The sequence below is a fragment of the Branchiostoma floridae genome, chromosome 1, assembly GCF_000003815.2.
Source record: "Branchiostoma floridae strain S238N-H82 chromosome 1, Bfl_VNyyK, whole genome shotgun sequence".
NCBI lineage: Eukaryota > Metazoa > Chordata > Leptocardii > Amphioxiformes > Branchiostomatidae > Branchiostoma > Branchiostoma floridae.
In genome coordinates this window covers 5,252,009-5,276,655 of record NC_049979.1, presented here as the reverse complement: position 1 = coordinate 5,276,655, position 24,647 = coordinate 5,252,009, and the positions used below count along the sequence as shown (strand labels likewise).

Sequence of the window (24,647 nt, the reverse complement as noted above, 5' to 3'; positions counted from 1 at the left end):
TACCGTGTGATGCTGCTTATACGGTAGTCTTTCTCTGGATGTCCTCTACTGCTTTACACCTGGGACAAGAGAATACACAACAAAATACATGAACATGATGTTGCAATTTTAAACTTAACACCCGTACACAAAATAAAGCGCTTTAACCAACAAGCTTTCGATCAGTCCTATGATCCCTATCAAGTTGAAATGACCAAAAGCCTAAGTCACACATCCAGACCGGAAGTGTAAAATGTCACCAAAGGGTTAAATGTCGATTACCATCATAGATGAACTTACGGTCAAATAAATGAACAGGATACATACAACATTTTTAAGTTCTATAAATTCTAAAATTATGAAAACACAATAACATCTGTCACCAGTCAATGCTACTTTATATGGTATACTACTAAAATGCTTCTGTGGTTGGTCTACTGTTCACTTAATAATGGGAAAATTCTTTTTTTGTTGTTGATGTTCCAACGTTGTTGTTGAGCTCTGGACTTTAGATCAATAATTATAAAGTTACAATGTTAAGCTTACATATTTTGTATTAGATTTGTACACTTTTGTATTGTAGTCTCCTCTATCGCTTGGTTTCTTTTTGCGTAGTGTCATAGTCTGTATAGACTGACAGAGAGACAGAGAGAGAGAGAGTTCCAACATCACTACTGACCTGCATGCCTGTAAGATGGTTTATAATATGGATATTTGTATGTCATTCGAGGGAGACTGTCACAGTTGTCCTCCTCCTCCCCCACACTGAGTCCACACCGGCTTTCTGACGGGAGCGACCACTGGCTCCGGTTGTTGTTCTGGTAAAAGGTGCGCGGTGGGGGAACGCTGCAGATGGACCCATTGTCTCTCTCTACACAGCATTTTTTGTAAGAAGCACACTGGAAAACATGAACACCAGAAAAAAAGATTGAGAGTGGGTAATGCAGGATACAGGCAGAATCAGACAAACTACTGCTTCAGTGTTATTACAGAAGTATGAAATAACAATGACCTACAACAAGCAACAGATTTGGAAGCACACTGGAAAATATGAACATCACAAAAAAAGAGATTGAGAGTGGGCAATTAAGCAGGATACAGGAAGAATCATCTAACTGCTGCTTCGGTGTTACTACAAAAATATCAAATGATAACACTGAACTACAACTTCAAGCAACAGACTTGGAAGCACACAGGAAAAAAATGAACATCAGAAAAAGATTGACAGTGGGCAATAAAAATGATACAGGAAGAATCATCTAACTGCTGCTTCAGTGTTACTATAAAAATATCAAATGATAACACTGAACTACAACTTCAAGAATGATTAAGTAATAATGGAACACTTTGTGCAGATGCATGTGCATTCACCAAAACTGCCAATGTCAGAATCACCACTTTACACACATGTAGTTTCAATCATATCTCCACCATGCTGAGCCTTAAAGTGACCTGTCGTCCTGATTGATTTTACAGAGTGACGAGCACATCCAGAGTGTACTTGCAGTACTTTCAAAGATGGATTGCAGGGTTGGGCAAGATTTCTAAAATTCACTTGTCCTATCGGGCAAGTGCATAGAAAATTTACTTGCCCGAACTAACTTTTCACTTGTCCGGGCATTTAAATGACATTTGTCTTTTGTCAATTCCATCAATGGAATTCTTTTATTGTTGGTTCTATTTTTCTGTGTTGACCAATGCTTGATGATATGAATGTGAAAGGTAACATGTGTATCAAAATCTCTCTCATGGAAAAATCTTACTTGCCCGATCAGACAAGTGGGGTAGGTAGGACATGCACTTGCTCAATCAGCACTTTCACTTGCCCTGGACAATAGGGCTAGTGGACTTGTTCAACCCTGGGATTGGTTCAGGTGTGACCCCCGGACCCACCTGTGATGGACAGACAGATTCCGTGTCTTCCTTTTCCAGCTTGGCCAGGGAGTGGCTGTACTCCAGCCCGTTGAGTGGGTGGGGGTGTGCGAGGCTGTCGGCCACACTGCCGCTGTACATGCCCAGGTCTCCGTCCATCATAGACTTCTGGTACTGCTCCATGCATTGCCTGGAAAACACATCGGGGCACTTAGGAAGCATGTCGCGACACTCTGGAACTACTTAAAATCCCTTGCTTTTTCCTTCTACTCTATACATATTTCAGTGTTACTTTATATGACTTAAACAGGAACTGGCCTGGATCTACCACAAGGGACTGTAGCTGATCTATAAATCCAACAGCTGACAAAAGCAAATATTTCATTGGTGAAAATGTGCTGAAGGCAATTCTCACCTTTTGCTGATCTCAAGGTCCATTTCTGCAAATCAAATAAAGAAATAAAGTTCAGTGCTGAGAACAGAGATATAAGTACAAAAAATTCTAACAGAAAAAGTGAGCCTGCTACGATTCAACAGACCAAGACTGATGTGTTAGTCAAGGCATACTTACAAAATGAGGATTTCTGGATTCTCTCTATATGCCTCAACATTTACATAACAAATGCAAAATGGTTTTTTTTTTTACCTTTCTGTGCAATATTTGCTCCCAAATGTCAATATTAAGTACACAGTGCTCTGAACCAGGAAATGGCTGAATATCCCTGTCCTAATGCTTTTCTTTTGTCATAGAGAACTCGGAGTTCGTCAAGCCAGGTAGCAACAAGGTAGTTCCATTTCAGACCAGGACCCCCGTTTTACGTCCCTTCCGAAAGACGAAAGCAATCTCTTACAACATGTCCGAGCCGAGCCGACCCTGGGATCAAACTCAGTCCCACAGATCCACAGAATTGGATCCAGATGGCCAAGCAGCTGGGTCGCTTAAACCACTCGGCCACGGAGACATGTCTAATTTTAACACTGTAATTCACTTTCAAGTTGTCTTCTTGGTACCAAACTTTCACGGTCTGAGAAAATTAACTTGTTCTCGGAACTAAATGTTCACGGTGAATGAATTTATTTGTTATTGTCACCAAAACGAATTATATCTTGCCGGTAATGATGAGGTCATGTTACAGTCGTAACCGTGAAAACCGCGAACATAAAAGTACATTGAGAAAATCAGGAATTACAGTATATTGCAACAACAAGAAACACTGACTCGTGGGGTGATGGTGAGCCCTCCACATGCACATGGCGATGAAGATGATGAGCACCAGCACCATGACCCCGAGCACGACCCCCAGGATCAGGTACAGCATGTCGCTGCTGGCACGGGTACTCAGTACGGGGCTGTTCTTCTCCGGGGCTCCGCCGTAGATGTTCACGTCGACCGGGCCGCCACGGTCCCCCTCGTCGTGAACAGGGATGGGCATGGTTCCGAGTGAAGTTATCGCTGTACAGAAGGAGAGGTATAGTCAAGTCATGATCAAATGAACCAAACCTTACAAATTAACTGTTGTAAGGACTCAATGTAATCTGTATCTCTGTTATATTTTATCTGACCCTTACCTCCCTCATGACCTCAATGAAAAGTGGCCTGCTTGCCGTTTTGAGCTTCTCATGAATAAATGAAGGTTCAAACAAATCAAACAAATACATAACAACTTGAAAGTTCATCTGTGTTGGTAGAAGTCATTATTGGAGGAAGTAAACTGTGACATCACGACAGCAGTGGATTGTTCATTGGTGCTGTTCAGTCGAAAATTTGGGTGAGTCCAATTTTTGTGTTGGATATTACAGATTAACTAGTCCAATAAATACATAACAAATCAAAGAAATACATACGCAGCGTCTCCTTCATCATGACGTTGCTGAAGTCACTGCTGCCGGCCCTGTTGAAGCACTGCATCTTGATGTCGTACATTATCTCGGGCTGCAGGCCCTCCAGGCGGAAGCTGCGCACACCGACGCCGTTCACGACGCTCTGCACAAAGTCCTTCTCGTTGTCGCTGTCCGTCTCGCGGTGGTAGATGTAAAACCCGTCGATGGGCACGTTGTCGATGGCCATGTACTGTTGTGATGGAGGAAGAAAACACTGACTGTTATGAACAAAGATTTAGGTTGAGACTATTCCATAACACTGAGGAAGCCACACGATGAAACATGTTTGTTGTGTGTTGGTTCGAATAAAGTTCCTATGGGGAACATGTGGCTTCAGCATCTTTTCTGAAGCTGTGGTGTAAGTGTGAACGGTTAGGTTGTCCTTCTCCACATACTCTCAAGATTTCATCAAGTAAAGTGATCTACTTTGACTTGAAGCCATGACTATGTATGCATTTGCCACTACTGAACAACCGCAACTGAACAGCCATTTCATCTGTGGTGAGACAGTGCCGGCTCGCCTTGACAGGGCATTGTGGTTCGTGGCAACACGCCGGCAGAGAGACTGATGGACTGGTTGGCAGAAGGAAGGCACAGAGTTGGTCGACAATACATACAGACATACGTCCAGGAAAATAAGCTCAGTACAAGTTTTTTTGTATGTCAGCTAATGGACTAATAGAGCATCCAAAGCATCCACAGAAAGATACACTGGACTGTCAGGGACTACTTTAGTGTCTGCCATGAAGGACAAATCATACTGGAAAAAATGTACTATGTATTGTACCTCACTGGTGTAAATTGGATGTACAATGATGATGATGAACAACCGAGTGTGTATTTGATACCTACCTTCCATCTGACAGAGATGGTGGTGGGACTGACGGCGAGTATCTCAGTGATGTGCGGCCCAACCACAGGCCTGCTCAAGTGACCTTTGACCACGTGACCTTCCACGGAGTACTGGCTTGACTGCTGACTCTGGCGACTCTCCCCCAGCCCGTTGATAGCGATGACTCGAAATCTGTAGGTCTGACCTGGAAACAATGAACGGAGCACAAATGTCAGCAGATGACATTTATTCATCTATCTATCTATTCAGTTTTACCACGTTTGTGGAAGGATTGACATAACAGGTGACTATCACCTGTTCAATATGTCAACCCGGAGACCAGACTGTAAGGTTTGATCCACTCACACCGGGAAGGACCCGTTCTCTTTTTGATAAATGTGGTGGGTTCTTTAATATGCTCGAGGTGTGGCTCTCCCCGAACACATCCAATGCGAGGGACAGCCCTAGCCAAAGCTGTAGCCGGGTCATACCAACGACTTTTAAAAGATGGTACATAATTCTTTCTCTGCTAAGAGTGTGGAAGCTAAACACACTACACTATCAGTGGACTAGCCCCCTGCTGTAGTGACCTATGTGTGACCCAAGTGCTGTGAAACGGAGATGTGTGCCAGGCCTGCACATCACACAGTGATGTATGGTCAACTTCATCTAACTTTAGCATCCCTACCTGGCTGTAGCGTCTTGACCTGATAGGACAGTGTTGTGGGAGGGATCTTGTCTGAAGCTGTCCGCCAGCGCTCCTTGCTCCCATCTGCTATTCTCTTGTACTGCACCTTGAAGGCTGTGATTGGAGACCCTCCATTTGACCGGGGTACCCAGGATACGTACACGGACGTGTCGGATGCCCTACTGATCCGTGGCTTACTTGGTGCTTCAGGAACTGTTAAGGAAAGGAACAGAGTTACTCAACTATACTCTAACATCTGCCTTTCAAATGTCACTGTTGTTGGGCAAAGGAATTTTTTTATCAAGTTTGTAGGGCCTAATGTTACAATCATGGTGATGAAGAGTTGCCCATAGCGATTACTGTAGCAGCATTTCTTCTCCCAAAGTCAGAAACATCAAGCTTAGGCAAGCTTAACTTAACCGACTCAAAAGGCAAAGCAGGGGTTTACCAAGGGTGCTCGGGAGATTCCCTACCCCATTTTAGACTGCAGATCATCCTTTCTGTCACAGTTACTCCTTATCTGTTCCATATTTTCCTACCGGTAACAAATCACTCAAAGGACAGATCAGTAAGAGACAAGGGCAGGCTACACGAGGGTAAAAGGACACAACAGTCTCAAACCTGGTTCTGACAAGCAGGAAGCATGAGAAATAAAGAGAAAGAGTAACAGAGTTAGTATGCTCCACTACCAGGGCTCAAAATACCACCTGCATATGCAGGTTAGCGCAGGTAAAGTTGGAGCTGTGCAGGTATTTCTGGTGTCTACCTGCACCCAACCTGCACTGGTCCATTTACTGGGTTTGATATATAAATGTCCTATGATGTAGGTGTATATGGATTGTTATTAGCTGAATTGCTTACATGTGAAAGAAAAAAATAGCAATGCATGGTTCCTAAATAATTTTAGTATGATTCATGATTCTTAAGTTCAGAGAGGTATAGGTAAAATATGTCTGGTGCAGGTAGTTTTCAATGCACCTGTGCAGGTATGCAGAAGAAGTATTTCGAGCCTGAATACTGAGATAGCTACAGAGTATCATGGAAGTTGCACAAGGATGAACTGCATAACAATTAACATACTAAATCTACAGAATTTTTGAGTGGGAAAACAAATCTTGAACAACTAAAATAACTAGACTACATATTAAGAGTGCATGAATGAAATGGTATTATGCAGTTTCTACTTCAGGGTGTCAATGTTCAGTGCATCAACTTTTGATGCTAACCCTTATGTTAGGTTTCACTTGTTTGTTCATTTGAAGTGTTAGTCAATGGATATTTTTTCATGTCAACATTTTTGCAGCAAAAGGGATGATGACAGCGGATGCTATTGAAAGTTTGATATGAACAATGGAATGGGTGGAAACAGTCTTTCGCCATAGAAAAAAGACTAACCCAATGTACATACCAGACTGTGAGGAAGGGCCTATTGGGGTTCTTGGCCCACTAAGAGGGGGGACTGGTGCTGAACGTCCACTGTTCTGGCTACCACGTTCTTTTTCTCCTGTGGGGACAGTTCAAACACCACGACTAGGGGTTAACATGGACGGCACAAACAACACTAACAGTTCAAACAACACTAACAGTTCAAACAACACTAACAGTTACATCGATGTAGGTTAGACATCCAGGTAATAAGATACGCCAAAAAGTAGTGACTCGAGCAACTGGATATGGTTTTGGAAACGGTCAGACGTTTCAACTGGCATCCACCAGTTTTCGTAAGTGACACTGAAGTGATCTGGAAGAAACTGGTCTTTAGCTTGACTTTGCCTTACCTTTGTTTCTATTGGAATCAAATTGTGTTCACCTGAATTTGTCTTACATGTTTCCTATTGGACAGCTAAAATTGTCTTCATTCTTAGAATGGGTATAAAAGACCAGTTTCTTCCAGATCACTTCAGTGTCACTGACGAAAACTGGTTCATGCCAGTTGAAACGTCTGACTGTTTCCAAAACCATATCCAGTTGCTTGAGTAACTACTTTGTGGCGAAACACTAACAATTCAAACAACACAGCCAACAACAACAACAACAACAGGAGGACACTGATCAGAAATAACTGAAGATGACATAAGCATCAACATTACACACATCATGCTAACACAGAGGTTTCTAAGTCTGGAGTGACAAAGGGCAGGAACATAAAAATTCAGTTGGGTTATATCAGACGTCTATCCATCAACCTCTCTCTGTCAACATGGTCTACCAGTCATCGATATTCTGTATCACATTGTTTGGTCAGCTCCACAACTGCTGACATAGTAGAGCAGTGGTCATTGTGTTGACCAGGGTTGGACAAGTTCACTAGCCCAATTGTTCCGGGCAATTGAAAATGCGGATCGTGCAAGTTAGATTTTTTCCATTGAGTTATTATCAGTGCAATTTATTCACAATTCACCAAACCTGATTACAACCTCCCAGGTGCATGTTTTGTGTTCATCATGGCTAACAGTAGCCTGATTAAATCTCGCCTATAGCAGCCCCCCAACATCTGCCAGCCTCTGCGAGGAGCGGCCAGTTACAGCCGTGGACAGCAGAGTTTGTGTTACGCAGACTAGGCTAACAGTGACCCCAGTACAAACCTTGGACTTGTTTCTGCAGCCACATATTCCTCTCCATTATATTCTGTCCCCGGCGATGGTGAAAGTCTCCGGACTTCACAACTGCCAAAGTCATGGGAGTAGTCGGCACCACTGCGAGACACAAGTCAACAGATGCATTAGTTTTCTTTGCAGCTGAACGAACATGCAGCATATCACAGGAAAGACTGAATGCAGCGACAGGACTCCTCAAAGACTGTAGATGCAGAACACAGTGACTGATGATGATGATGAACATGCCTACCTGCTCTGGTGTCAGTGTTATGGAAAAATGAGATACTGTAATTCCTGATTTTTGAGATATCTAGTACAAAGTGCAGTGAAAGATATTCAATTTGACCAGTCCAAGATACCATTGTTGCCTGAAGATCAGACTTAATCATTTTTCTTTTGGAATATGAAGACCTTTATTATACATTTTTGCCACAGCAGGCTAAGTACAGGTCACAACAAGACATGTTGAAAAGATACAATTAACAGATACAAAATGAGACTACTGCTGGATAAATTCAACTTCTCCTAGCTTTTCTGTAATAATGATGCTCATCAAACTTCACTTACAGACTGTTAGAGAGGCTGCGACCCATGATTTTCCTACAGAGTTGCTGCCCAAACACTTGTAGCGCCCCTCATCCTCCCTGGACACACGGATGATGCTCAGAGTGCCATCTTCAATGACAATGTGTTCTCCATCAGCTGTGACAGGTTTGCCATTATGCTCCCACTGGACGTCCGGCTCGGGACTGCCCGAAATCTTGCAGGCAAACACGGCGATCTCCCCTGCCTCAGTGGCCACGTTTGACGGGCTTGTTTCCACTGTGGGGTAACCCTTCGGCACTGCAAGCAACAATAAAACACTGTCAACATCACGTCTCCTCTTCTGTCACACTTCTATCCTGAAGTGTCGTCACAACCAACTGGTGTGCCCTTCCCTAGGGGGTTAAAACCATCTTTATTTTTGTATAAAGATACATGTGATAAAGATAAAGATGATGTAAGATACATAAAATGGAAGTTTGTGCTGCAGTACCAATGTCACATACCAGGTGGCCAAAAATTGACCTTGACTTTTGTCTTTCCAACATCTACCCACATACCAAATATCATCGTAATCCATCCAGAGGTTCTTGAGTACGAAAAGCTGACTACAAAAATCCAAAAATACAAACAAACATACAGATAGACGCACCCAAAACTATACCTCCATTTTTCATGGAGATACTGTAAATGCATTAAAGGTAGCGGGGATTTAATTTCGCGGTAGCGGGAAAAAGGACTTTATGTGGTGGCATTTACAGTACCATAAACAGTACAAATGGCCACTGACCTTCGACCTTGAGCCAGGCCTGTGCCATGGCGGTGTTGAGTGTATTACTGGCCACACACTGGTACATGCCTGCGTCTGTTGGCTGAATCTCATGGATCGCCAGGTCAGAGTCTGTGGACACACAAGGTAACAATCCTGGTCAGTGAAAACTCAAGCAGAAAATATGAAAACAACAACAACAAAGATCTGTCAATGAAGGTTAGACATGCAGGTAATAAGATGCACCAAAAAGTAGTTACTCAAGCAACTGGATATGGTTTTGGAAACTGTCAGACGTTTCAACTAGCATCCACTAGTTTTCGTCAGTGACACTGAAGAGATCTAGTTGGAGAGAGTTTATACATTCTAGCTGTGAATTGATAAGTAAAAGAGATCTACTTGAAGAACAGATTTATCCTAACTATGAATGAATTTGCAAAAATTGGTGGAAGGCAATTTTTCAAAGGTCCAAAAGCTATGAAGGTAAAACAAAAAAGATCTACCTAACAAGTACATTGTTGAAGAATGATGTTGCTGTGTGTACTGAAGAATAGTCACTCTTGTTTGTCTTAGGTTTACCTCCATCAGCTTAGCTGCCCACACTATTTATATACTCATGTCTCCCATGTGGTTGTATTGCCTTCTAATTATTTACTCAGCCTGGTGTAACATTACAACACCCCAAAGAAGGTTAAACTGCATGAGGACAAATTGCCATCAATTAGAATAATGTATTGTGTATTTATTGATCTACCTTTGGTTAACCTTAAAAAACATCAAACAAGCCACTCAAACTAAAACGTAAGCCCAATGAATCTGTTGATTTGTGAAGAGAACTTGCCTTGAAGCATGTTCAGCATTGGTGTACGTGTGTGTGTGCATGTGCATAGGCAAAATCTTGTCATTTCACCTCTTTTAAAAAGCCTAAGGCCTACTACTAATCCAAACTGTATATAACAGATACCTTGTTGGAAGTGCCTCTCATCCAGAACCACAGGTTTTGTGTTGTGCAGCCAGTGGACGTCAGGTTTTGGCGAGCCAGTTGTTCTGCACGTCAAGGTGACATTCAACCCAGCGGTGGTGGCGGTGTCTTCTGGACCTTGGGTAATACTACTGGAGTCTGTAGAGAAAAACATTGAAAGTTGTACTTAAAACTAAGATTCACAAATTCTAATAGTCACTAGTACGATCCACAATGTCTCCAGTTATCTTGTACACAACGCAAACACACACACACATTCGCCTAGCTGCAGTGCTGACGAAAAATGCAAGATGAACCATTTTCGAACAGGACCTTTGTTTCTGCAACCGCTACTCAAATACCAAATATCATGAATGTCTATCCAGTTACTCTAGTTTAATGCTGTTGACCTACATACAGAGACACAATATCATGTCTTAACTGAAAATATAACCTACTTGGCAATTTAACAATTCAACAAGTGTAATATCTTTACCAATTCAACCAATCCCAATATAATATTCATGATTTTCTTGTTAACTGTAGTGGAACTACTGCTTGATATAAGAAACAACAAGCCTTGTGAGTGTTCAATTTCAAGTAAACGTCCCAACATACCTGTCACAGTGAGGATGTAGTTGACTTTGACTCTGGCATTTTTGCCATTTTCTGCTGAACAAGTATAGATGCCTGAGTCACTAGGCTGGACATCCGACAGTAACAAGTTATCCAACACCCTGTAGTGGATAAATTTCATGTTGTTAGTTTTGTGGCATCTTAGAATGTCTATGTTGGGCATGAAGAATCATCGCAATGTCTTTATTACTAACACATGAATTGATAACTTGTAGCCAGATTAGGGGTACAAAAACGTTTTTTCTTATTGGACATTGAAAATGAACATATCATATAATCAGACATTCACACATTTGGGGGCTTACTGGAAAATACCAAGTGCGAAGTAGAGCAGAGTTTATAGCCATTTCTACCAAGTTTGAAACTTTATTTGAAACTTTGGTTTTACAGTCAATTTTACAGAGGCAGTTATCCTTGTAGGATTTTAAAATGGCAGTGGGAGTTGAATATATTTCTTTGTAGCTAAATGGACCATTGTTTGAGTATCGTCCATTCACATACTGATTCAGGTCCAGGTTCAGGACCTGGACCTTAATTTTCTGTGTACCCTCCCCTAAGCCAGATGGCACACTTGCACATACATGCAGTGCTGAAAACCAATTTAAGAAACCCAGCAGCTAAAGTCATCACATGCTGATTGATTGAAAGAGAATCATCAGGGTCAAGGTACATGTCAATAAACAGAGAGGCAGATTATCAAATATCATACTAGAGAAGATTGTTAACGACTTTACCTTGTTTTACAACAAGGCCAACTGTAAATGCATTTAAGTTCGCGGGGATTTAAATTCGTGGTAGCTGGAAAAAGGACTTTTCCCCGGTGGTTTTAAGTTTTTGGGTTCCCAGAGGATGCCATCCATATAATCATATCAACATGGCACAATGTGGGAGGCATCACCAACCTTTTTGCAGTGTCCAGTTGTCCTTGATCCCATCTCCATGTCACTGTTGGTGTGGGGTACCCCGAGGACACACACTCCAGTAGTACCTCTGACCCTCTTTGCACACTGAGTGTCTTGTGAGACGGTGGGTACACTATCTGTGCTGGCTGCTTTCTTCTCGGTTCTGAAATACACATTTTTGGTTGGGCCACAACAAATTTATTTTTTGCTTCCCAGATTTTTTCTGAGATAAAAAAAATTTTTTTTTTTCAAAAGGTCTGGGCTGAAAAAAAAACAGCCTGAGGAGTTTAATAGCATGTTTTATGCAAAGAATTCCTTTCTTTTATTTGCTACTAATATTTTGAATAAAAGGCATAATGATTGTTTTAGACTGAAATTATGTGTATATGCCTCTGAATGGCAATATTTACAGGTTTGTGATAACAAAACCTGTATAGTTATTTCTCTGGACTTAATTTAATTTAGGATAATGAAGAAAGAAAATGGACAGGTAAATCCGAGAAGCAACAAATAAAACTAGTGTGGCCTGAGAGGCTCTATATAGTCTGCATTTGGGTTCCTTCCAATGTCTTGCTGATAACAAATAACAACTACCCCCGTGCGTCATGTTACAAAAAGTCCAGCAGACTCTACTGAGCAAGAATGCTGAGTCTACGTCATGAAAAGTCACAACCACATGTTGGTTTAACTTACCATCAATCTTAACCTTGGAGGTGTTGGTGACCCTTTGATGCAACGTTACCGGGTTGACCGCCGCACATTTGTAGAGACCCCAGTCGTCTAGTGTTATATTGGCTATCTGCAGGTTCCCTGACGGTGTGATCAGTATCCGTTCTGAAACAGGACAGATGAGTTCTTTTAAGTTAAACTTGTAAATTTACATTTTTACCAGATGATTGTATGGTGGAGCTGGTCACACAGAGTTGTACTTAGAACTTAGGACTGAAGTGTATGCTTGTGCAAGGGAAGAAGGTAGTTTCTCTTTCAGGAGCTACCAAGTAAGATCACAAAATAGGGGTAGTCAGGCTCACCTTAATCATTCAACAGTCATACTTCAATACATCTATCTGACGAAAAAGACAAATCTCAAACTGGTAAAGCCACATTTTCACAGAAGGTTCTGAGGAATGATATGAACTTAGATCATGGTCATCACATTATACATTCATGGCTTAAGTCTTACACATGTGCTGGTTTCATTACTGGATAGAATACAAGACTAACCCACAATTGTTGAAAATGGAGGAATGAGCACAGTACAGCAGTCCTACCTGTGCTATTTCTTATCCATTTGCCCTCGTGTCTATACTGGACTCTAGCAGCTGGCTTACTGGCAGGAGGCACACAAGGAATTATTGCAGTGTTGCCCTGTAGTACTTTGACTTTCTGAGGAACATCTGTCTTGAACTTGGCGATTTCTGAAAGAAGAAAACAAGAGAGGTAATGAAAATCTGACATACAGAAGCTGGAAACATGCAAACGTGTAAATACTCACCCATTTCTCACATTTGGCAATTTCTGATCGAAAATAAAGGAGGCTCAGTCCAAAATTTAGTTAACAGATTTTGGCCATCATGAACTAATGCACCATGAATACACATGAATTGTGCAGGTGTATCAACATTCTCTGTTTGACTGGCCTAAAAAGAAACCATAATGCAACAAATCAGGAATACGTGTCAGTGGCTATGTACACACAATTCTAGTCAGTTCAGTTTAGTTCAGTCCTCCATCTGGTGACGCTATGAGTATGAAGACCATCCAGATAACTGTCTCACATGACAGACATGAGGACCTCAAGTCTGCCATGCTGTGACCGTCTGTCACAATTCTAAGCTTCACCTAATGGGAGTAGAAGAATCGATTCTTACCTGCCAAATGTAGGTACGCTGGTGGGCTAATAATAGACCCTGCCTCTGAAGTAACTGCACACTGGTACATCCCCACATGGTGGTCGCTCTTACTTCTCTGGAACCTCTCGATGATGAGTTTCTTTCCGTTTTTTCGGACAAAAACTCCAGGGACTGGGTTGGAGCTGAGAGGCTGACCGTTGTGGTACCAGGACAATTTTGCGCCACGCGGGCTTCCCGAGCAGCGCAGTTTTACTTTGCTCCCGGGTTGTTGTGTGGTCGTTTTGGGCACAACGTTGAATTTTGGTGGTGATTCTGAAAACAATAATGCTAAAAATCAATTCCTGTAAACTGGAGAAGAAATATTTTCTGTTCTATATGTAATAACTTACATAAAGAATTTCATGACAGAAGGACTTATTATAGAGTAACTAAGTAAGGGTGTGTGTATTTTCTTTCAACATTGGGGCATGAAAGTCACTGAAATCACTTCAAATGCAAAAACTGGAATGAGCTAAGTTACTTGGAAATGTTCCCTAAAAAAATAATCTCCAAGCAGATCCTACGGTAGCATAAGATAGAATCAAAAGCCGCCAGAGGAGTGAAGCCCGCCTAGGAACTTGTGTTTGGCTACCCAGTGGCTAATGACTCCCTTTGGCCAGCTATACTCCTCAGCCAGCTTTGATACTATCTTATGCCACTGGCAAATCTGCCTGGAGATTATCCAAAAATATGGCACATCATGTACAAAGACCTATCATTTTACAAACACATTGTCACACTTAGACGATCCTCTTCATCTAGAGTTACAGCACTTCCTAACTCTTGCCCAGTAAAGTACTGCAGGGAAATGCCACATCCAAGAGCTGCACTCCAAAATTGGCAGAGGTATGTGTTTCCCAACTGTGGCTTGATATTGCTTTCAAGTAAGTGTGCTCACAACCAGAATGTCAGCGGATTCAAGCAGGCAATCCTGAATGTCTACTACACAGATGCAAGTGGATATGATTCTAAATTGCACACAATGTTGGAGGGACATAGCGGTTTCCTAAACTGGGTAACAAGTTCTGAGAAAAGTATTCCATTCGAGTGCCTTACCTTCTGCGATGATTTGAAGTACAGATATCAACAGAATAGTCAGAAAGGACCACCTGTGGGAGGCCCATTCATCGGTAGCTCTTCCCAATGCCATTAGCTCGGCTCCTGTATTAAAACAATGGCATGTTTGTCAGGCTTACCGAGGAATCAATACATTCACACAGCTGCATGTAGGTATGTCCCCAAAAAAATTGCAGCACAATGAACAAATGGATACAGATGTGAGTTTGTTCATGTCCATGGCCTGTATGGAACCCTTTGTGCTACCTATATAAACATGTGCCAAAGATTAATTACTGAGTATAAAAACAAATTAAGGCTATTATTTTGTACCAGGAACTGCAATCTAACATCAACTTTAGAAACACCAGTCAGTACCAACTGTATGTGCATGTGGGAAAGGACCTGATTTCAAAGTCAGGAATTACACAAGATTCTTTCTTTGTGAAATCTCCAAAATCCAATTTACAAGTGATAGCAAATGGCATAACTGTGACCTATAAATGAGTATGAAAATGGCCTGTCAAAATCAGAGAAACTTGAGACACACCAGCTCCCTTGAAATGCCAGTCTGGAAACAGGCCCTTGAAACAGTCTGCTGCACATTTCTCCAGAAGGAACGTGTAATCACCTTCACAAACTACACTCACATAAGAGCCATGTTAACCTGACACACGTCAAAAGTGCTGGTGTGTTCCTTTTGCTATAAGTGGTGTGACTATCAACTGTAAACTGGAATTTACTTAAAGGCTGGGCAATCCCAGCGGCCCAAAATTCGATACTCCTCTGTTTGATAATGTTGCTGTAATCCTTCAAAATTATTGCGAGGTGTGATTTGACAAAACTTTCCTGGCAACAACAAAGGCTTGTTTAAAATACATGGGTAACACAGGTATGTGTATCAGGAGTTATAAAACTTGTTTTCGAACTGCCTGAGTGTGACTGTTAATATGACAGACAGGACCTTTGGGAAGTAATATTGATGATGCCAGGTATCCTAGTGTTTACTGTAAACTAACATTGTGTGCAAAATAGGTGGATACTCAATTACACCTGCACACAGGTGACCTGGCCTTTTACTTCTGTGAAAGTGATTTGATACTAAAACTAAAAGACAGAAATGTGCAGAGAGAAATGGAGATTAGTCTAGTTCAGTACATGATATATACTCATCTAGTATGGCTGAAAGACAGCATTAGATAGCAATGCCCCCATGAACGAGTTTAGTTCCTTCTTAGTACAACTGACTAAAATCATATGTTACACAAGACTTGGCCATATAGCCTTATAATTGACACAACATCAGTACATGATATATACTCATCTAGTATGGCTGAAAGACAGCATTAGATGTACACGTTATTGGTCTTCGTTCTTAGAAATGAATCTATACCTATAGAATTCCTAAATGAATAAAATGTTTCTACTTCGTCTTCAGAATAACCCAAAGTCTGGGGATGGACCAAGACGTTTCTCAAAATATACTTGCTTCTTTTTTCCTCGAATAAGTCCTACCCGCATACATACCCCAACTGCTGAAATCCATTGCTACCTTCCTTACAGTTAAGGGACTTGTTTACGAGCAAACTAACCAACCAATGCCAGACCATAACCTTCCTGTTGGAAGTAATAAAGCAAAACAACTCGGTGCACAGTTCTCAGCCATGCGGATCGTCTTTAGATGGGTTCTTCTGGTGGAAGAATTCTAGTCATTCACAGGCAGGAAATGTGGCATGCATGGTTGTAGCAAGCACCCGTCCTTCTGTCCTTTGATGGAACTTTGCAGCTAGGGAATCTTTGCCCATTCCGTCCTCTGTGATGGCCAAAATCGATATGTAAAGATATAATTGTTCCAGAGAGTGCCAACTTTTTACTCTACATTTTCAAAATCTCATCGTGTAAGGGCCAAGGCCCCCCTTCCACACCACCCTCCTGATTGGTCACTTCGCTACTATCAATGCCATTAACATAATTACGCTAAAATAAAATCCTGGCTAGAATCCTGCGGTATATTTCAGATTTCCACCTCTGTGCCTGGGCAGCAGAGCCGACCTTGCTGTTTCCTGAGTAATGGCAGTGTGCAGACTAACTGACAGGCACCTGGTTCTCCAAGGGCTCCTGACATTCCATGTGCAACCCCTGTGGCAGTGACCTCCCTTGTTTTGATCAACAGGACCTTATTAACAGAACCTTCAAGCTGAGAGGAAATTCCGCTTGTCTTGGGTCTGAAGATTTCTGTTTTAACCAATTACAATATGCTGTTTTTCCCCCGCAGCACACATTAATCTGATTTATTCTGGGTCCTTCTTCCCGTCTGGTGATTGTTCATACAAGTGCAAACGATTAACTGAGTACCATACATATAATATAAGAACTTCATAACTATAATATATGAGGTTCATAACTATTGTCTTAAGACTTAAGACTACATCAAAGTGGAACATTACCAGCTATGAAGATGCACTGTATGTAGAAAATAAGCTTTTATGATCAACCCAGATTGGTTGAGCAGTTAGACTTGTGTGCAGAGGTTCAGAACAATCAAGGAGGTCACTGCTATAAAATAATTCATCTGGTGAAATATTTGTCATTATATGGACCTGTCTGACAATATCTCTCTACTTTACAAATCCCAAATAGTCGGGCGAAACTGTAATCCTTTGAATCATTGCAGTGTGTTCTTTTGCTTTGATCAGGATGATTCTTATATCAGTTAAATATTGAAATTCAACCTGCATTTTTCCCCCGGATGGAAACATTCCTCTGATAAAGGCTTGACAAAAAACATACTGCAACCCTCAGAGAAAATATATGTGATAAACTTGATGCTGTATACAAGAGAAATTAGATCAAGTCAAGTTTAAACAGTCAAAATGTCAACTAGCCACTGCAGTGCCCTGTTCTAAGAGAAAGAGTAGTTACCACCTAGCATATTCAAATGTTAAGTATCCAGTGATTTTCAAGTTTGGCTTGTTCTGTTGGTTTCTGCTAAACCAAAACTTCCTCTCAGAGAAGGATGGCTACCGGAATTCTTCAGCAACCAAGCTTAGTGTGTTACAAGGAGGTGAGGACAGGTTTGAAGGCTAAGCCTTGTTTACATAGAGAGTGTTTTTTTAGCTGATATAAAACAAACTCAGTTAGCATTACAGCAGGAGGGCCATTCAGCCTTGTCCATAAACAGTCCACTTGCCTCAGAATCATTTTATTTACCGGGTGAAACCCATACCAAATCTGACATTGGCCAGCTCTAAATGAGGACAGAAGACCTTGACTGCAGACAAAATGAAATTGTCTTGTTTGTTTTGGCTAAATAGGGAGGCACTGCTCAAGAATCTAGGAAGCATGAAATGAATTGTCTCAGGAATGGTCACAGCAGTGTTTCTTTAAATTGTCAAGGAGGTGTCCCGAAGGGTCCATTAACTGTGATTCTATAACCATTAAAAAGATCATGATTAGTTCCTAATCCAGAGAGAAATGATTTCATCTCGTTTAGTTGACGATAATTAACTTAACCTCATAGACATCCCTGCCATCCCATCAAAAATATACAATGAAACAACAAGTGAGGAAATAATTTCCAGTCTTATTCCTGCCTCAACACAAACTGTATCAACACTAATTGGCAAAAGTGGGCATTTCAATCAACCATGAATAACGACATAACATTATGGACGTAAACTATTCCCACTGGAAAATTTGGGGTTGAGAAAAATATAGCTAGTACTAGAAGAGCTTTTCCAAATTCTATGTATCTACCAAAATACACGGTACGAATGATAAATTCCGTCTCCAAAACAATTTCTTCTATACTAAAAACAGCACCCTAACTAAAATATTGGTAAGGACTTAAGGTAAAAGAGTTTAAAAGACAATTGTCTGACAGTCAAAGATGTGCATGGCTTGATTTGGCTCTCAATACAAACAGGAAGAGAGGACACATGGCTCCAGGGATATCCGTTACCAGAGATCACAGAGCGTCCACCTTGTAGAGAACAATCACGGTTACCTTGTTTACCCAAACTCATCGGGCTGTATTCTCCCCAATGAGGTTGTGGCTTGCAAACTATTTTCACGACTTATCGTAAACAACACCAAAGTCTGTAAAACGCAAAAGGTCTTTACGATCCATGTAGTGGTTTTGTTCTCTCTGCGTGTGTCTACTTTTTCAATTTCATTTCGAAACTTGATTTTGTTCCAGACACTCTACTTTCAGAGAGAGATTAACGAGATATCTAACTAGGGATACATTTCAAACTCAGTGTCATTACTTCCTTCGGGGTTCGCAGCACAGACCTTTACCACGATATCGTGCACTTTGGTGCTCCGCATATGAAAGTAGAAGTATCATGTTGTGACATTAGAAATACACCCTACCAGCAGCTCCACGTCTGCTGGACAGGCAAATTAGAAAACAGCCTATGATGCCAGATCAAAACCAAATGGTTTTCCAAGTAAATTAGCCTGATGGGTAACCCCAGATCTCACAACAAAGGGTTTGTGTAGCTCCCTGCCCTGCATGACATGGCTACTTTGTGTGATGCTTGAACTCTTCGCTGACCTAGCTTCATCATCAAGGCGTAGGAGGCCTCGGAGCTAAAGGACAACCAGAAACCACATTCTGTCACTCCCCTGCCTTTCTTCACTCACATGATTATGCCAACTTTTTTTCTAAGAATCACATGATGTGGCTTTTTAACAATCTGTTGTTTGTTCATGTCCATTTAAATGCACTTGATTGTTGAGCGATGTGGTCTTGTACTTTGTCTCATTTCCCCAGATGGACCGACAGTTGTGTAACAGTGGCATATTTGGCCATGTTATGATAATATTGTTGATACTCTCTTTACTTCTATGTATGTTTAGTTACAGCCCATAGCAACAGTGATGTTTGTCTTTGCGTTCACACCTTGTATATTATGTATGCATGTAGCAGTCTTTGATCTTGTAGGTTGTTATCCTTGTGTTAATTCCCTGTCTGCCAGTTCTGTTCTGCAAGACAATAGGATTGTCTGGCCAACACAACCTTGTACTTGTGTGTTAAAAGTAACAGGACTGGTTCATTAATATCAAAAGAATAATGCCGACTAATTAGTATAGGATAAATACAACAGCATGCTAGAGCTAGAGTTGAGTCCGTGTAAGAGAACAGTCCGTACAGAGGAGCACGTGCACTGTCGTAACTGGAATACCCGCCGAGCCGCATTGAAGCCTGATCCGTGCCTGTAACTGTGAGTATAGTATTGTATAGTATAGTAAAACACAACGCAATGTCCTACCTTATGTAATATTGTCACAACGGCTCGTGTTATGGTTAGGGATTCCTTAGTGCATTGATTATTATTGCTGTTTCCTGATTGTATTGTTGTGCTCCAATAAATGTACTTCACTGGGACCAGAATCTAGTCGAACCGTCTTTGCCTTTCTTTAGTATTAGAGTAAAGTTACGGTAAAGTAAGTGGTTACAAATTGGTGCCGTGACCAGGATTCTGTCCCTCCCGGTGGAGTAATATTTGTTGGAGTGGTAAAGTCTTGTGGTAGTCTAGCTAGTAGCTATGCACATGTTTGTTCTGAGCACCATTGGAAGTATTGTAGTCGTCCTGACTTGTTTGGATGTGTTTATGATGGAACATGGCTGTTTTTAGTCCTAATGATTGTTTTGCTTAAAGCTGTTGTTGGAGATGTCCGAAATGTACTGGTCTTGTCTGGTGTTTAGGTTCACTTTGGTTGTTATCGAACGAATTTTACTCTCAGAAATTCCCAGGGAGGTGGAATGGTGTGTTGTTATTAAAATAGCTGATGTGATTTTGTTAAAATAGCTGATGTGATTTTGTCTTGAGTTAGTTATTGGGTGAGGTAGGTTGTAAGTCCTGCGTCAGGTTCAGACAGTCCGAAGTGCCAAGGTGGATTGGTGTTATTTCTTTGTCGAAACTTACACAGTCTAGTGCGTCTGTCTAACACTTGGTTTTGGTTTTGACAAGAATGTCCTTTAGTTTTACATAGTCAGCATTGTTAGTACGTTGTAATTGTAAAGCTTTCGTGTTTGTCTGAATATGCAAAATCGTCATTAGTCCTTGCAGAGGCTGAGTTTTGCTGTGGTTTTGTTAACCTAAATCGGAATAAGTTGTTTTCTACCTTTTGATTGTTCTACCCAGTGTATGTATAAGGACCTGTTTGTTTGTATAAGCCTGTACGCATGGTAATCGTGGAAGTTATTACAAGTCATGTCTCTCTGCAGTTGTACAAGTAGACTAGGTAATATGTTTTTCTGTGCAGTGTAGGTCTGTGAGTAATTGTTAGCAAGAACATTACACGGGCGCCTTGGTTCTTGTCGTCGAGTCAGGCTTTGCGTAGAGTTTGTGCAATGGAAACGGGAGGACGGGGTGTTTTGGGTGACCAAGCCTGCCTGGGTCAGGGCGGACGGTCCGCGCCTGATGCCGGTGTAGGGGCACCGACACCGAGGTCTGTCCCAAGACTGTGCCAAATCTCGGGAGTTGATGAGAGGCAGTACAAGGGTTTGGTGGTTTTGTTGTGGCAAACAGTACTACAGATGGAGCGCGCACATAAAGAACATATTATCAAGCTGTGTCAACGGTTTAATGAGTCCATTGTCATTCTTCAGGAACGTTTTGTTAGACGTTTTACCCCTCGAGTCGGTGGTAGGACAGTCAGGTCCCCACAGACACACCCGTGTGTTCTGTGCCACAAACTTGGACATTGGAAGGGAACTTGTTATCTAAATGTTGGCAATGTAAACAAGAGTAGACCCAGTCATTTTAGTCGTAGTAGACCGTCTCCAAAGACGCATCCTTGTTTTGTATGTCGCCGGTTTGGTCATTGGAAGGCACATTGTCCTTTAAGGAAGAGGAATGGCAACAGGAGCAATGTTGTGGATGACCAGGTTAAATGTGCAGGCAATGTGAAAGAAACACACAAGTCTGTGTCTGGGATGTCTGAAGTTGATACATGTAATGCTGAGTCCAAACCTGTTCATTGTGAAGACAAGGAAAAGGCTCGAGGCAGTGTTCCTTCACGTAGGGATGGGCTCCATGTATTAACCCCGGGGACTCGAGTCAAACGGCAGACAGTCCGCCGGCCAGGGGGTCTTGTACCCCCATGTGTTGTTGTTCCAGGCGATGACAGTGCAACAGACAGCGACGACGATGAAGTTGACACTGTGGAGTATGCAGGGCAGCCGACCGATGCCAAGACAGTGGGTGGTGGAGAGGACCCACAAGCTTTGGAGCAGGCTGGTGGTGCGGTCCAGCCAGACGCGGTCGGTGGAGACGATGTCGCCCAGCAGGTAGACCCAGCCCAAGCGGAAGATGATCCGGAAGACGAGGCAACAGGTGTCCCGGCTCAGTCAGAGAGTGAGGCACCTGTCAGGGCGGAGGACGAGGCAGCAGGTGTCCAGGTGAAGTCGGGGAGTGAGGAGTCCGAGGGACAGGCAGTGCAGCCAGCTGAACACGCCAGTCCTGGAGATGCATCGGACAGCGATGATGGAGAAGATGGCTCTCCAGCCCTACGACGGTCGACCCGCACCCGTCATCCCCCAGACCGTTATGGTTTCTATGTGAACACTGTGAACTCTTGTCCTATCACAAACATGTCTGTACGTGACGTACACTCGGTGAAGGCACTCAGTAATATAGATCAACCTAAAATTGTTAAGGTCACACAGAGGTCAGGCAGCCTAGAGAAGTGTCCCGATATGGCAGAACAGGTGACTTTGCCATCTACTCAGGGTCAGCGGGGCATATGTCAGGGGAAAAAGGCATCAGACACGTCCGTGAGGTCACCACTGGGCAGCATTATTCGTTCCTTCAAGAACTTGTTTAAGTAAGGAAATGGCGGTTCGGGGTCACGACATTATTGTCACGTCTGTCTTGTATGTCATGTGTACTTGGTTCATGAGAGAACCGATCAAACTGCAATGTATAGAGTGTGCGTTCGAGTATCTGTAAGCCCTTCCATAGAAAGCAATGACGTGTGTTCATTGTGCCGGCACGGTCAATCGGCCGTGTCGGGGCGGAGTAAGGCCGGTCCTAGTAGCGACAAACTAACTAGGGAGAGGTAAATGGGCTCGAAGCGCGGTGACGTTAGACCCCCCTCTCCGAGAGGTCTCCGCTTTAAAAGTTGGGCTGAGGCCGTGAAATACGGTACTCAACAGGCTGTCGTCACTCAGAGGTTACTATACTTACTGTATCCGCCATTTCCCGGGGATAAATAAGGTGATATATACTTATGGTGGGTTGCCATGGTGATCTGCTGACCCACACCTCATAACGTGCTCTGTGCTGGAAACTCCGGCGTGTGTCACACTGCCCTCAGTTCTTCGTAGAGTCGCAATGCAACTGTGGTTCCTGTTTACACGAAATTTGCGTGCCATGGTGACACTTCACTCAATGCCTGAGCCAGTTGTGTATTGTACCTTGTTTTCATTGTATGGTTTCCTTGAAGATAATGAGTCTATTGTCTCAGTGTGTCAAGATGAGGTGAAGAACAATCGAGTGTTGATTATGTCAATCAGGCGCGAATCTATGATCATATGTGCTATTGACTATGGAAAGAAAAGAAGAAAAAAAACTTTGTTGATTCTGGAATATCTGTGTAAAAATGTTCATTTTCTTTACCACTGTATTGCCCAAGTGAAAAAAAAAATTGATCATGTATTTTATGCTCTATTGTTGCTGAAAAAAATTGATCATGTATTTTATGCTCTGTTGTTGAAAATGTGACAAGGTGCGGGAGCACCTTTTCTTTCGAAGGAGGGGGGTAGATGTAACAGTGGCATATTTGGCCATGTTATGATAATATTGTTGATACTCTCTTTACTTCTATGTATGTTTAGTTACAGCCCATAGCAACAGTGATGTTTGTCTTTGCGTTCACACCTTGTATATTATGTATGCATGTAGCAGTCTTTGATCTTGTAGGTTGTTATCCTTGTGTTAATTCCCTGTCTGCCAGTTCTGTTCTGCAAGACAATAGGATTGTCTGGCCAACACAACCTTGTACTTGTGTGTTAAAAGTAACAGGACTGGTTCATTAATATCAAAAGAATAATGCCGACTAATTAGTATAGGATAAATACAACAGCATGCTAGAGCTAGAGTTGAGTCCGTGTAAGAGAACAGTCCGTACAGAGGAGCACGTGCACTGTCGTAACTGGAATACCCGCCGAGCCGCATTGAAGCCTGATCCGTGCCTGTAACTGTGAGTATAGTATTGTATAGTATAGTAAAACACAACGCAATGTCCTACCTTATGTAATATTGTCACAACGGCTCGTGTTATGGTTAGGGATTCCTTAGTGCATTGATTATTATTGCTGTTTCCTGATTGTATTGTTGTGCTCCAATAAATGTACTTCACTGGGACCAGAATCTAGTCGAACCGTCTTTGCCTTTCTTTAGTATTAGAGTAAAGTTACGGTAAAGTAAGTGGTTACAGTTGGAAAAGATTTTCCTCCTGTACAATGCAACCTTGTCTACGCCTGAAAACTGCCCTTAAATTATGTTGTGCAACACTTGATTCCGCCAATGTCTACAGGGAACTACAACAAAGTGCTGTTGATCCTACCAAAGCCCGTCTACAGCAAAACATCGCCCAGCCAGCTCTGAGCAAAGTCATCGCACGTTGAAGTGGTGGCACAGACATCTCAGACAAAAGAAACACAGTTTGCTCCGCCAGAATAATGATACCCATGATGTGGCTGTGGCGTCGCCATAGAAGGCCATAAGCTTCACAGATAAAACCTAGATGTAATCCTACCTTGTCTGCCCCTTCACTAGATCCAAATCTGAAACGGGGGTTTTGCTGGTGGCGGCTACAGCGCAGACACACAAGTACAACTGCCCTTGTTCCACTCTCAGCAGTGCCAAATCAGATCCATGTAAATTGGTAGGTTTGGTGCAACTTATACCAAGTCATCTTTGGCTCCCTCTGTGCAAGCCATAGGGTAGAAGGGCACTTGCATGTTGAGCCAGCAAAGTGAGTTAGGTGGACCGTGCTAAGAAATTCCAACCACATGAGGGCATTT

General features: G+C 42.3%; 2 protein-coding genes across 4 annotated transcripts in view; both read right to left on the bottom strand.

Moving 5' to 3' along the window:
- Positions 1 to 630: 630 nt before the first annotated feature.
- Positions 631 to 3,331, bottom strand: LOC118413986 (cell adhesion molecule-related/down-regulated by oncogenes-like). Its single transcript, XM_035817679.1, has 4 exons — positions 3,071 to 3,331; positions 2,267 to 2,291; positions 1,873 to 2,041; positions 631 to 878 (listed from the first exon to the last, which is right to left on the bottom strand). The coding sequence occupies exons 1-4, from the start codon at positions 3,282 to 3,284 to the stop codon at positions 651 to 653; spliced, it is 636 nt and encodes a 211-aa protein (XP_035673572.1). The 5' UTR covers positions 3,285 to 3,331; the 3' UTR covers positions 631 to 650.
- A 306-nt stretch (positions 3,332 to 3,637) lies between these two features.
- The window catches only part of LOC118413926 (brother of CDO-like), a 45,520-nt gene continuing 24,510 nt past the window's right edge, over positions 3,638 to 24,647 (bottom strand). Inside the window, exons 1-15 of one of the 3 annotated variants that reach the window (XM_035817597.1) lie at positions 24,380 to 24,592; positions 14,609 to 14,713; positions 13,532 to 13,825; positions 12,932 to 13,078; positions 12,354 to 12,494; positions 11,661 to 11,823; positions 10,741 to 10,859; positions 10,126 to 10,281; positions 9,183 to 9,293; positions 8,417 to 8,692; positions 7,838 to 7,948; positions 6,661 to 6,756; positions 5,253 to 5,465; positions 4,585 to 4,769; positions 3,638 to 3,922 (exon numbers count right to left, since the gene is read on the bottom strand). In XM_035817597.1, the coding sequence (XP_035673490.1) occupies positions 3,653 to 3,922; positions 4,585 to 4,769; positions 5,253 to 5,465; positions 6,661 to 6,756; positions 7,838 to 7,948; positions 8,417 to 8,692; positions 9,183 to 9,293; positions 10,126 to 10,281; positions 10,741 to 10,859; positions 11,661 to 11,823; positions 12,354 to 12,494; positions 12,932 to 13,078; positions 13,532 to 13,825; positions 14,609 to 14,702 (2,376 nt within the window). In that variant the 5' untranslated portion in view covers positions 14,703 to 14,713; positions 24,380 to 24,592 and the 3' untranslated portion in view covers positions 3,638 to 3,652. Of the gene's footprint in view, positions 3,923 to 4,584; positions 4,770 to 5,252; positions 5,466 to 6,660; positions 6,757 to 7,837; positions 7,949 to 8,416; positions 8,693 to 9,182; positions 9,294 to 10,125; positions 10,282 to 10,740; positions 10,860 to 11,660; positions 11,824 to 12,353; positions 12,495 to 12,931; positions 13,079 to 13,531; positions 13,826 to 14,608; positions 14,714 to 24,379; positions 24,593 to 24,647 lie in introns of those variants that run through there. The other 2 variants (XM_035817588.1, XM_035817605.1) reach the window with 2 other exon arrangements.

Excerpts from the sequence above, each read along its gene's own strand:
- LOC118413986 (XM_035817679.1), bottom strand. The coding sequence starts at position 3,284 with ATGCCCATCCCTGTTCACGACGAGGGGGACCGTGGCGGCCCGGTCGAC. Across the intron at positions 2,042-2,266 it reads GACCTTGAGATCAGCAAAAG|GCAATGCATGGAGCAGTACC; the intron begins GTGAGAATTGCC and ends TGTGTTTTCCAG. Across the intron at positions 879-1,872 it reads AATCTGTCTGTCCATCACAG|TGTGCTTCTTACAAAAAATG; the intron begins GTGGGTCCGGGG and ends CATGTTTTCCAG.